At 37.6% G+C, this 13,481-nt stretch overlaps 1 protein-coding gene across 1 annotated transcript in view; it reads right to left on the bottom strand.

Moving 5' to 3' along the window:
• USP34 (ubiquitin specific peptidase 34) overlaps positions 1–13,481 on the bottom strand; it is a 138,089-nt gene that overhangs the window by 114,573 nt on the left and 10,035 nt on the right. Inside the window, exon 2 of the mRNA XM_056357197.1 lies at positions 3,108–3,195. Coding sequence (XP_056213172.1) covers positions 3,108–3,195 — 88 coding nt within the window. The remainder of the gene's footprint in view (positions 1–3,107; positions 3,196–13,481) is intronic.

Genomic DNA, 13,481 nt, shown 5'->3' with positions numbered 1-13,481 from the left:
GCTGCCACTGTGAGTAAAATATACAAAAGAAATCTTAGGGGCAAGGTCACCATACTACTAAAGCAGCAATGTGCTTCAGTATGTTCCTGAATTCATTTCCTCGTCTGTTTTTTTCTGTCAATATTTACTGCAATAAACCACCTGACATGTTTGTCAGCTGTGTAAGAACTAATTATTTTTAAATCAACAGGGCTGCAAAATAATTTTATTTTCAACTGGTATTTAAGCTGACCTTCTTTTACCTGCATTTAGATAGAAACCCCATGCACATCAGTACCCTTTATCTGTATGGAGAAAAGTGGTATCAAGTATCTTCATTACTTTCTTCACTTTGTAGGCTCAGAGATTATTCCTCTGAATATCTACCAACATACTGTAGACTGAAAAGAACAAGGGGAAAACTATATACCGTCCCTTTATCAATATAATAAGAAAAATCAATCAAATCATAGTTAGAAAACCGTAATATAGCTCTAGTTGCTGGCAAGGATAACTATGTATGTCAAAGAGATTCTGGGTGCATAACCCCCCCAAGCCAGATACCCTAGAACCCACTGTCTAGGAACATTTGCTTCTCGCATACAAACAAGCAACCTCCTCATTCTGAACAAAAGCTGGAAGGATCCCCTAGAAGTATCTAAATCCTGCAGAACATAGAGACACAAGCAAGGGTGCTTTGATGAAGACTAACATTAAAGGCTACAGGCTCGTAACAGAGTGTTTTGAGGTGGACTCAGCTCTTTCTCACTCAAATCTCTACTAAACAATGTAACTGCTATGTAAACTGGTAGCTGTCTTGCAGCAGAGACCTTTCTCCTGTTAGATGGAGAACAATGGACTCCAGTCCATGACTAGAGGTCTCAGATACTAAAATAATACAAAAAATTACACATACCATTTCTGAAAGAAATCAGCAGGCAAAAGATAGGGCAAGAATTCATTGATAAGAAATGCTTAAAAAATACTTTTGCAAAGCATAGCATTTAAGCTAGAAACTGGCCTTAATAAACTATAATTTGCAAGAGACAGAGAATTCAGAACTATGACAGGTAGAGGGTGCTGCCTCTCTTGATGGAATACAAACATGCCCTTGAGCTACAGCTCTTAAAGCATATACATTCTGAATACAGGTATCTTTTTTCAGTGGGTTAGACAGAAAGATAACAATCAGCATTGCCTAATTCCAGCACAGATACAGCAATGGAAGCATCTAAAACCTTCTGTTCCATCTATGCAGGAAGAAAAATCCTTTTAATATTGTGTAAGTGGACTGAAAAAGAGATTCTTGTGATTTAGTTGTAAATGTATTTTCATATTAGCAAATGACAACAACTAATTGCAGGCAAAACCAAGTATATCCTCAAGCATTTATCCTTGGGGTAAAACTATGTAAAATAGGTCCATCACTCATGCCTACAAATTAATACCCCACTTGCCTGTAACAAATTATTTTCAATTTCAATAATAATGAAAACGAAGTCTGGGGAATACTTCTCACAGATCTCTATTCGAACGCCAATCTATATTGGATGTTTCTCCACTGGGCAAAGGCATGTTTTTTCTTCCAAATAAGAGGTATGTGCAAAACCTTGAAGTCTTCATGTATCTGAATGTGTTCACAGGAAGAAGAGCTCCACCAAAAATTAACGATCCACAAAAAAAAAGTCTGTGCTACAAGTATGAGGGCTTTGAATGTAACAATTGCCAGTAGAAAACTGAAATGGAAACACTACAGGCAGATGGAAGAAAAAGGTATTCTTCAGGCCGAGTTGTCCACCAATCTTCTGAAGGAAAGCAGAGATTTAGACTACAGGTAACAAAATCAGAAGTCATCCTTAAGGAAAGCCTCAAGCACAAAACAACAGGCAGAACTCTCCAAGCCCGTAAGTAGAAACAGGACATGACGCTAAATGCAAAGTAAAACTCCTTCCTGTGGTCTCTTTGCTAGACTGCTTTGAATAGGTTAAGGACTGTTTTCCATACTCTTCTATAGTATGCAACCATACATATGGATGGTAAAAAGAAACCAGAGAAAATAAAGAGTTAAACGTTATCCAGTCTTTATTCTTCCTTCAGGTTGGATTTGCCAGGTATAGCTGTTGAACAGAACATGAAACTCGAAACAGCTGATGACCTGGAAAACAACTGCGTTGTAATTGTTCTCAGACAACTGGATCTAGGACTTGTCAAGAAATGACTGAATTTTGGCTTCTGTTGCTGCTGTTTATTTTGATTTAGAACTCCTTCTCTGGGTCTAACAGCATATTGCAGAAGATAGTTTATTTCCTTTGAGTGCCTTCTTCGGGCAGAATGAGGAAGAAGAGGATTCTGCTTCTGCAGGTATCCAAAATGTGACATTCCTTTTTTTACTTTTGGAGTCTTCTAAATACCAGAATAATGTTTCCAATTTATTCTCTATGCTTTTCCCAGTACTTCTTACAAATCAGTTTGGTCTTGTAACCACTACCGAACACCAAATTCCAAACCTTCTTACAGCAGATTCTTTCTAAAAACTAATATCCATACAATTATTTGCACTAGAAAAAAGCAAGTAGCTGTGAGGTAAGCAAAATAGCAGATATCATGACAACAACAGTAATTTAAAAAATATATTAAAAGCAATAATGTAGTTGATTTAAGACAAGCATGTGCAAAGGATTTTCTTTATCAGTTTAGTGGCTATGGGCTGTCATCATTCATCACCTTGACTCAGAGTATTAGGACACAGAAAAATTTAATATGATGGTCCCATTCAGAGCGATCTTTTCTTAAATTCTTCTTACCCTACCCTGCCTCCACAGAAGGTAGTCAGAAAATGTCATGTTAAAGCAGCAATACACATTATTTGTTGTTGCAATATAGCTACTTGCTACACAATTATTACAGCATCCACAATGCCAATCAGATTCAAAATATGCTTTGCCCGAAGGGCACTGGGTAACATGTTTAGTTTTATTGTATAAGTAGTAAAGTGTCCTTTACTCTCCAAGTATCACTTAACTATATATTATTAACCTGCCTATTTTAATTCACTCTATTGTAGTTTTTAAGGGGAAGCTACAGTTGAGATCCAGCATCATCGACACTCAATCTCAATTCAAAATTACCTTTGTGTCCAGGAATTGATGTAAGCAAATATCTTGAGGGCATGTTCCTTTCTGAGCTGCAACCCATCAGCACCTTCAATGTCTGATACTAAAGGAAACAAAAACATAAACATATTAGCAGCAAAAAAAAGGCCTGTGCAACCACTTTAGTTTGATTAGAAATTATCATTGACAGCATGCAAAATAAAAAATATATTTTGCAAATATATTTTCATATTGGAAACTGAAGTCGTCAACAAAATCTACATACTTTTTGCTTGAGTAAATAGAGGTAAGGTTTAGATGCAACTAACTTGAAAACAGAAACAGCACAGTATTCCTGAATACTGTTGTGAAATTAGCAATTGAGAACAGCCCCTTCTTCTAACCCTATTTTTATGAAATACTTTTTTATAAGCTTCACTGGGAACTACTGATCGAAGTGTGCTTTCAAATATGAACCTTCTTCAACAATTTTACTCATCAACCAGGCACTTCCCCTCTCTTCCTCCCAGATTTTAAAAGGCTGCATTTTGACATGACCATGAGACCTTAACTTCCTTTTCCTGACCAGATAATGGGGGGGGGGGGGGGGGGGGGCGGGGGCGGAGGTGGGAGGAACAAACAAACAAACATTGTCACAAAACTGTCAAGAACAACATGCAGTGTAGTATAAAGCTATTTCTGACTAGCTAAGTTTATGATTATGACTTTCAAATATAGACATGTCTATACTGACATTGAACCATACTGAATCACCAATTGGCAAAATAATAAGCCTTACCACATTTATTACAGCTGGAAACCAGAACAGTTATGTACTAAATTCAAAACCCAAACACTTCCATGAGGTAGTATTATCAATTGTCCCACTTTCATCTAAAAAAATCCTTATACACTCCAGTAAGCCAAACATCAGTAATAGTCCACATCTCCATTTACTCATCAAAGGATTATATATTAAGACAATGGATTCTGTCTACTGGCCACAAACCTTTCCCCAACTCTCAATACACAATTCCCTTTTCCTCCTTATTCGAAATTTCCGTACACTTCTACATTTGTCTAATTGCTACACAAATTGAGAATGCCAGCATTCCTTTTAAGCTGACCATTTCATTTATAGGAAAAGTAAGTATTCATTTCCACATTTCACATGATATTTCAAGTATTACATGCTCACAAATCTACTTCACAAGCAAGCTTTGTAGGAAAGGTTCTCCAACAAAAGCAAGCTCTTCAGAATCCCTACCTCAACCTCTCTTCCAGCCTCAGCCTTGCAAGGTCCTAGATGATCTATCAATACAGGTTTCCAAAAACCAAAGCTAATGGAAGTCTGCTGGCACAGATCACAAAGTAAAGTTCAGAAGAACACCACTTCAGAGAATAATCACACAAACAAATACTTATGACTTCTTCAAATTAATGACATTACATATGCACATACATATATATTTTCATATATATGCACATGTACAAATACAAAAATACGCAAAAAGCAACCTCTCAGTAGGATACCATTAAACTTTAAAAACTGGTTTTTTGTCTCACTCCTAGAAGGCTTTAAAGACCCCTACATAACACTGGACCAAGCACAAAACTGACAAGCAGACCAAAAGATGGGTATCACTTGATACTACTTTTTATTTTAAACACCACAGATTACCATGACACTTGACTCTCTTATGGCCAAAGCACAGTGCTGACGAAACCAGCAACTCTGTCAAACAATTAAGTCAAGCTTACCACAAAAGACAAATCCTGAACTACTAACAGCACCTAAAAAAAAAATTTTGCCCGGCATAAAAGATTTATAAAACCTTTGCTTTCCAAATTTTGTAAGCACTGTTTCATTAAGAGCAATTCCTTCAAACTTGACACAAAGACTTTTGACAGTAATTTAGTAGCAACAAACCTACTTCTAACTTGTAGGATCTCACATACACATTTATAAAAATTCCTTCATCCCTACATTGCCCTACTTAAAACCCACACACTCTAACAAATAGGACAGTAACTCCTAACTTCCAGAGCAGCCTTTTTACTGCAATAGTTTGAAACACTCCCAGATTTCCCTCTATGAGATCAGGAAAAACTGAAGAACTGAAAGTTAAGTAAACTGGTCCCTTAAAAGCTACAATTTCCACGTAAAGAGTACAGAACATAGAAGTTAGGGGAATCCCAAAGCTTATGCTCCACGTCAAAAAAATAGGGAGGTTGCACTAGTTGGAGAAACCCCTTATTTTCGTGTTTATGCGTTCTACATCTCACACGTAGACCAACTTCAACTGGCCTTAGTTATTAATTATTGCTTATTAATATAGTGGCTACACACACAAATTTTCCTTTTGTTGTCTGTACCTAGAAATAGTATCGTTCTTGTTCCTGAAGATACTCAGGGAGGTCAAAAGAGGAGCAACCACACTGAGGCCGCACTTTTCCCCTGAGCTGACCTAAGTCTCTGCAACTTCCAAAAGGGGTAGCAACACATATGGCTGGGCTTCTTCTATGGGACCTTAGCTGAGGCTCTCTCTTTTGCTCCTTAGCAGAAACTGTGTTTTTCAGTTCAGCTGATTTATGTCCTCACAACCAAAATTTAAATCTTAGGCTTTTGAGTTCCTGTCTTATTCTGGGTATCAACTTTGTGGATACTCTTGATTTACAGCACCTCTCTTTAGAGATGCATACAGCCACAACTGGTTATGAAGCCTTTCTAATATTTTTTGAATTGAAAAAAGTACACACAGAAAAGCAATAGGAACAAATGCACTTATCATTCCTGCATGTTTGTTGACTTCAGTCAGTTCTGTAAGGACTCCCTTGCTGCATAGGATTTCACTTCCAACTGATGATGTGTGTGTCTCCTTTCAAACTAGTTTTCTTCTGTCTTGGACAGGCCAGTAGTTAAAACTGACTCATTCACTCGTAAATAAAGCAAGTCCTTTTATTTTCTCCCATGTTCGAGCATCTTGCATGCCTTAGATCCTCCTTCATCTGCTATCTCCCCGATCTCTCACACTCCCAGTGTTTCAAATCCAGCAGTAACAATCATGTCAAACTTTTTGAAAAACCTTTCCTGTGACAATCTTCCTTCTTGCAAATGGATTTGGTGGGTCACTTCCCCCTAGTTGCATACCAAAGTCAGTGAATCTCACAGGATGCAATAAGGCATACTGTATGCTCTAAGAGCATCCAAAGTACAGTGTGCTCATGTGCTCTTATCAATAAGAATTGATAGTATGTGCTCCAGAGCTTTATAGCCAGTCATTCCATGATCTACTAGTATCTCTCTCAACAGTGGCACTCAATCCTAGGCTCAGCTCCTTTGCCTCCTGTCTCCAGTGGCCGGTTCTTTCACCAGGCACTCACAAGCCAGCAGTGTCAGAAACGTCTTTCCTAATAGACTCCTGAGCTCTCTGGGCTCAGCTGTCTTCTCCTTAAGTTTGCTCAAGTAAATTTTTCTTCTCAGTTTAAGCCTCTTAGACCTTCTTGCCCTCCAGTCTTTCCTTTTCCCTCTTACTTTACACACACACAAACACCTTTGCCCTGTGCTAGATCCAATTTCAAAAATCAATATAACTCAGTTCAAGACCACACTTCTACCGGCATCTGTAGCCAATGCATTGCGACGACCATTAGTGCTCCTGCAGGAACCCAGAGTGCCAGAGTGGGAGCTAAGCAAATTCTATTTAACAATCTAACCAAAAACTATCCATGTTTTTGTTGGCTTTGTAAGCCATTGAATACTCGGAGTAGCAGGCATGTAAGCAGTGGGGGGGCTGCGAAGGAAAGCGTGAGGAGCATGAGGCTGAGAGAAGTAAACACCTTTGTAGTGACTACAGAAGTAAAATTGCCCTGCCCCATCTGGAGTAACTTCAGACTAGTGCTGCTCCCCTACAGGCGAAGAAACTGAAGATACGGTTACTATTAGAGTAGGAGAAAAAAAAGAGGATGTTGAAGGCCTTAAACAGATCCATCCAAGACAGAACTAGCCAGCAGAAAGAAGAAAGACTAGTATATAGGTAAATTCCAGCTAAACAGGTAGAAGATTAACTCTATCCCAACCAAAACCAGCATAATAATCAACAAATGCAATGTAGGAAATGGGGTCTTTCTGCATACTTGCAATCTCATTTCACTGGATCTTTACAGGACAGTTTACGGATGTTTTTGTCACAGTAACCCCATATATGAAAGAGTCGAGCTGCTTAACAAAATGAAAGTAACAATTAATTGCTTGATTTTTTAGTATCTTCTAGTATGTAAGTTTGCAGATGTTCTTCAAAAAACAAAAAAGTAAGACAGACTTAGAATGTAATTGTATATTGAAGTAGCTGACAAGAAGCCAAAACACACTATGGTCAAAGTAAACATTTAAAACATTTCAGATAAAAGACTATTTCTTTGCTTTTTCACCAGTCTCCCATTTTACCTGGCTAGCTTTAAATGAAAACTTGGGTGATTTACCTAATCTTCCACAAAAGGGTGATATGCTAAAAGTGTATTATAGTACCAGAAACAACACTATCTCCCAAGCTACGGGAAAAAAAAAAACACAACCCACAACCACCTACTAATAAGGCTACTAAACCAAGAAAATTACAGAAGATGAAAAAAATATAAATCAACTGCAAAAGGAGGCAATATAATTTCAACTGTGAACAAACAAAGCTCAGTCATAAGTGCATTTTTAGCAAGAACTTCGGAGCTAGAGGAACAGACTGTAATTAGACCTCAAGGACAACTATCATGCTAGACTTGTGAGGAGTATCTTGTACCCAAAGGTCACTTATCACACTAAGCACAAAATCAAATGGCAAGTAAAAATAATAATTTCTAGAAGTATACTTTCTCTGCTTTCAGAAACATAATATAGTAAAAAGTAAGTACTAGAAAACTCTTTAATATATAATTTCTACATATTCAACACTGTAACAAGGTAGAGTTGCATGGAGATTCTGCTCCCTCCCCCTCCTCCCCCAAGCCTCATCTGATATCAGCTTCTCATGGGAAACACTAGATCACTTTCAAAATGGACATTATTCTCAGAAATTGTTCCCTGATACAGACTAAATAGAGGTAACAAGAGCCAAACACTAAACGAAATAGTATTAAGGACAGTAACACTAATCTGAGAAGAAATATATACATAATCTGTGTAAGTACCATTGTTCACACTATTTTTTTATGAATTGAAGGTTTTTTTGTTTCTGATCAATAGGAAGTAAGATGATAGCCAGAGTTTAGCATCTCCCATTCCCTTTCTACTTTCATCTATCAGAATTGCTCCTTTTTTATTATACAGAATTCATGATTGCCTTAGATTGATTCACCAGAGTTCTTCCAGACATTTACAAAGCCATCTCTGACAAGTATCTAACAGGACAGCATCAACTTGAAGTTCAACAGCCAGAGTTCAAGTGTCCAAGCTCCCCTACAACTTACCAGTGAAGAAAAAAAGCGCCTTCTTTCCACTCCTCAGCCTCCATAAAACAAAAGCACCCCAAAACACTGACTAGATACGCATAATCAAAGGGTGTTGAAACACTACTGTAGAATGTATTATCAAATAAAAAAGTTAAATCTTCAGTAATAGAAACTGGGTTCAAATGCCAGGTTAACATAGCAAAAAATCAGATCTGTACCCCAAAATACTGTTGTAATAACGTTCTATAATCATATGGTTAAGGTGCTTCTGAGTGGTTTTATGCTACCCTTTATGATACCAAGTTGCCAATGCCCTCATCGTACCACTACAGTACAGCATTATGGGTAACTATACCTGCTTCTATCCCACAACACACCTGAATTAATTTGAAGTCTAAATCAAAATCCAAATTTCTTGTATTATAAATATTCCAGCTTGGTAAATTTACTGCTTTCCTGCAAGCTTTTGACTACAAACATACAGATTAAAAAGCAAATATTACAGAGACAACAGAATAGCTTAAAGACAGGTATTACCAACCCTTTTAAACTCTCATTTCCTTAGAAAAATGAACCGTGATCACATTACTGGCTTCTGTCAGACACTTAAAAGCAATTTCAACAAATCTGACAAAGGTTTGCAAGTCTAAACAATACTGTATACTTTCAAATGGAAACACAAAAAGTACTCAGAAGAGTAAGGAAAAAGCAGTTATAACTGGTTCCGCAACTATCCCCAAAATCAGTCATCTGCTGGTTATTCAGCACCTGCATAATTTCTTATAGCCGCCATGAGATCCAAAGAGCCTGAAGAGTTTTGTATCAGTATTCCAATGCATAGCATAGTTACACAACTAGGAGTAGCACAAGCCTTGGTATGTTCGTCAGCTATACAGCACTTTTAAGATACAACTTCACCAGAACAGGGCACATCAGCTGATCTTGGGTAATTTCCACCTTTATATATCTCCCCATTTCCCTGCAAACACCCCCAAGTTCTTGCTCTTTGAATCTCTACATTTCCCCTTCCATCCTATCTCCATCACCCTCTCCAGTAAACACCTATTTTCCTTTTACTATAATATGCTAATGCAGTCCAGAGCAAAACAGCAGAAGCTGACTCTGAAATGCTGTATGAAATTTAAGAACTGTCATCTTTCAAAAGTGATGCCATCCCAAAATTTTCAGCATGCTAGGTCATGATTGCTTTGGGTTAAAATGCCCCCTTTAGAATGGCCATAGACATCTACCTCAGCCAACAACTGTCCTTATTAAAAGCATTTGATGACTTTCACCTTCCCAAAGAGAACATGCCACAGCAACTGCTTCCAAGGAAAACAGTTCCACATGAAATTATTTTAAATGTGGCCAAATCTCAATTATCAGTTCATAATTTACCCAGAACGCTGGAGTTGGTTCTACCCAGAACTACCCAGCTGAATTATAATCTAAATAAACTCTCAGACATACCGTCACAAACACAAAATACAACTGTGCTATTTCATTTACCAGTTCAGGTCCAGAAGCAAGACTGCAACTTTCAGACAAAGCAAAGCTTAAGTTATTATGCCATGTAAACTTTCACTGCTCCCAGTTAGCCAGAAGTTTCAATGTTTACAAATACTGAATCCATGCATACTATCTAGTGGCAGAAATTTGATCTGGACTAGGTGGGAATGTAAAATACACAATTCAGCTTGGGTTATGCCGACAGCAGAACAAGCAGCAGCATCACATCCAGCACAGCAGCATGGATACAGAGAAGCATAAGACTACCCAAGAAACATTTCAGGAGCAGAATGAGCTTCTATCAGTTAAATACTGTGTAACACAGGTATGCCTTTTTTGATCAAACACTTGTAGGAAATGGTGCAAGATCAGCTTGTGAATGGAATAAAACGGGCCAAACCACATATTGCTCTGGCATTGCTGGCCCAAGAAGACCCAGCAGAAATCTCAGTATTGTCCTTTTCAACCCCCCAGCTTCTGAAAGGGCTTGCTGACCTTCACACCGCACAAAGCCTGCTCAAGATCAGTATGATGTCCAGGCCATTGCATTGCCATGGAAGCCTGAGCAAAAGTACCGCCAGGCTGCTGCTCCACCACAGGTGAGCCTGGGTCCAGCAGGGTTTATCAGCTCAGTTCCAAAGTTACTCATGACTAACAGAAGGCATCTATGAAAAGATCTATGCCTTCTGCTAACTTGGCATTTTCAGCAGCAAAAATATTGCAGTCCTCCCTCTCCAGGGAAAGGCAAGTTACATATTACTAAGTAAAACCACCTATAATGCACTTTCAAAGCATTTGTGCCATTCGCTGGAGTTAAAATAAATAAAATAGTAGTAGTCTAATTTCAGAGTCCTATTTTAACTCAGTACTGTAAATCATCTTTGACTCCAAGATAAGACATCACAATTCTGGGAAGACTTTGTTTTCAACTTTTATATGAAGTTATTTTTCCTCTTTTAATTAAAAAAAAAAAGGCTCAATTTAAGCAGTATTTCCATACAATCAAGTCTGCTTGACACCACCAAAACTTACACTAGATGCAGAGAGTCAGGCTGCCCATCATAATATTTTGACAACAGCCACTACAAGTTTCTTAAGGAATCAATTCAGGATTGGACAAGCACTGCATAAAACCAGAACTTCCTAGCACGCCTCTAATTACCCCAAGGTAAATTTAAAAGCTAGGGCTGACACTGTCAATGCCACAACTATTGCTCTGACAAAGGATTGCTTACCTTCAGTTTAAAATAAAGACTACTTGCATTCTTCCCTTGTAATAATGTATTACCTTCAAAAACAATCTATCACTGCTCGAATGACACTGATTTTGAACGATTTTTCTTTAAATACTCCAGCTCTGAACTTTATTTTAAACTATTACTTTAAGGTGAAAACATAGAACTCAAAGTTTATCGAACGGTTTTGTAAGTAGAACAAAGATTTAATTGCATGAACAAGGATCCAAAAGCTAAAGAGGTGTGCTATTAGTCTTAATTAAAAGTAGCAAGGAATGCAAAAATTTAAATACGTACTCCAGGAAGCATTCTACTTTCAAGAGAGAACCTTGCAAATTAGTTCAGCTGTACTACTTGGCACATTCTGAATCAGTTACAGAAAACAACAGCTTTACCCCCACAACCACAAAGAAAAGGTCCACGACTAAGCCACCACAGCCTGTAAGAAGCAACAGATTACCAGCAGATTTACAACAAAAGCACCTAATGACGGCTCCAGGTTTTAGGGACAAAATCCAAGAGAGGAAATATGATTAATTTATTTCTTACAAAGTATATTTGAGCGTGCTTAAACAAGGAGGTAAGATAGATGAATGGGCAATGGGTCATTATACTAAATGGAGCTCCAGGCAGTTTGTTGAAAGCCCAAGAAGAGTTTGCTGAGCATGTGAACTCCAAGGCATTATTTGTTTTCATCAACACAGATGCAAGCAACCCTCATTCAAAAAGGAGAATAAAATATTGAGAAAGGATAGGCAAGCAGCAAAGTTGCACTCTCTCTCTATTTTCAAACATATGAAACAATCTGTATTTAATAATTCACTGAAAAATACGGTGTATTCAGTAACTTATTGGCCAAAGCATAATTTTTTTTTCCTCACAGCTAGCCAGCTGATAGAAATAAAGCATGGTTGAAAGCAATGTCTACGGTTTATAGAAGCATCTCCAAGACTGCATTAAAGTTTCATGATAAGCACATACACACATCAGAAAACATATTTACACATGTCGTTTTGATATAAACAAATATTTTGCAAGTCACACACAAGTCAATAGCTGTAACTATGGCTAAACAAAATGTACAAATCCAACTTATTTTGGAAAGATTCAAACTGGCACTGATGTCAAGACTTAATGAGTTACCAGGACAGTGCTGAAAACTGATCTCAAATCTGATCTACTTTAAATATTACATCAGCAGATAAAGCATTAAGACTTACGACCTGAAATACTTTGTGGTAAAATTTTAATTTCAAAGATTACGGAAAAAAAATAGCTCAGAGAAAAACCCAAACAAACCACTTAGTTCAAGCATAAGCAAACTACCAATAGTTATCCTTAACCGTGAAAGAAGTCAAAGAAGTCAGACATTGGCCAATGCAGCAAAGAATTTACTGCATTGACCATCCTTAAACCAAACAAAAGAACATACTTTTGTCAAGTTTTTGAGCTCATGCTCCCCAGTGCTATCCTATACCAGTACCAAGAAGTAAGAAACAAAAGTTCAGACTCCTGTATCAACTGATGACTGTGAGCCTAGAGTGTAATTCCACAATACACCACCTGTCTGAAAGACCAGGTGACTGAAAAGAGTGACATAAGCTGTAGTATGTAAATCTCTCACAGAAAAACCATTTCCCAAATTCCCCAGTAGATTTTTATATTCTGGCCCTTCTACAGCTTTGCTGGAGTTGTCCTCCATTGCAAACATGCCATTGTCCATTGCCAGCACTGTTTGTAGCTTCTGTGAGCAGTAGTAGTACAGAAGTAAAAGCACTCTCTGTTTTGTTCAGAGAGTTTACAATGAAAACTGATGATGAGATTTGCAAAAAGCAGAGACTACTGGCAGAAAACAACTCTGAAAAATACTACGTTTCCAATTCACACATACTTTAAAAACTAATTTCACAAGTGGTGAAAACAAAGGGAGTTGTATTGTAACTTATGAATAATTTAAGTTACATATCACAAATGAATAAACAGGCAACTGACCACTTCCTGAAAATGAAATTAAGCTCTCATTAAAAATTATCAAATCCTCTCAAAATGACTTGAGAAACACAACAGAGATAAAGACAATGAGTGTTGCACAACACCCCATAAAGCACACACACTAATATCATGCAATTTGTACACTTTTTGTACCCATGATTTCTTACAGAAGACCATGTAAGAAGCCAACAGATGACCTTCTCAAGAAAAATCCCCTTGCAGCATAAAAAGC

The sequence above is a fragment of the Falco biarmicus genome, chromosome 12 (assembly GCF_023638135.1).
Source record: "Falco biarmicus isolate bFalBia1 chromosome 12, bFalBia1.pri, whole genome shotgun sequence".
Lineage (NCBI taxonomy): Eukaryota > Metazoa > Chordata > Aves > Falconiformes > Falconidae > Falco > Falco biarmicus.
This window is presented reverse-complemented; position numbering and strand designations above follow the sequence as displayed.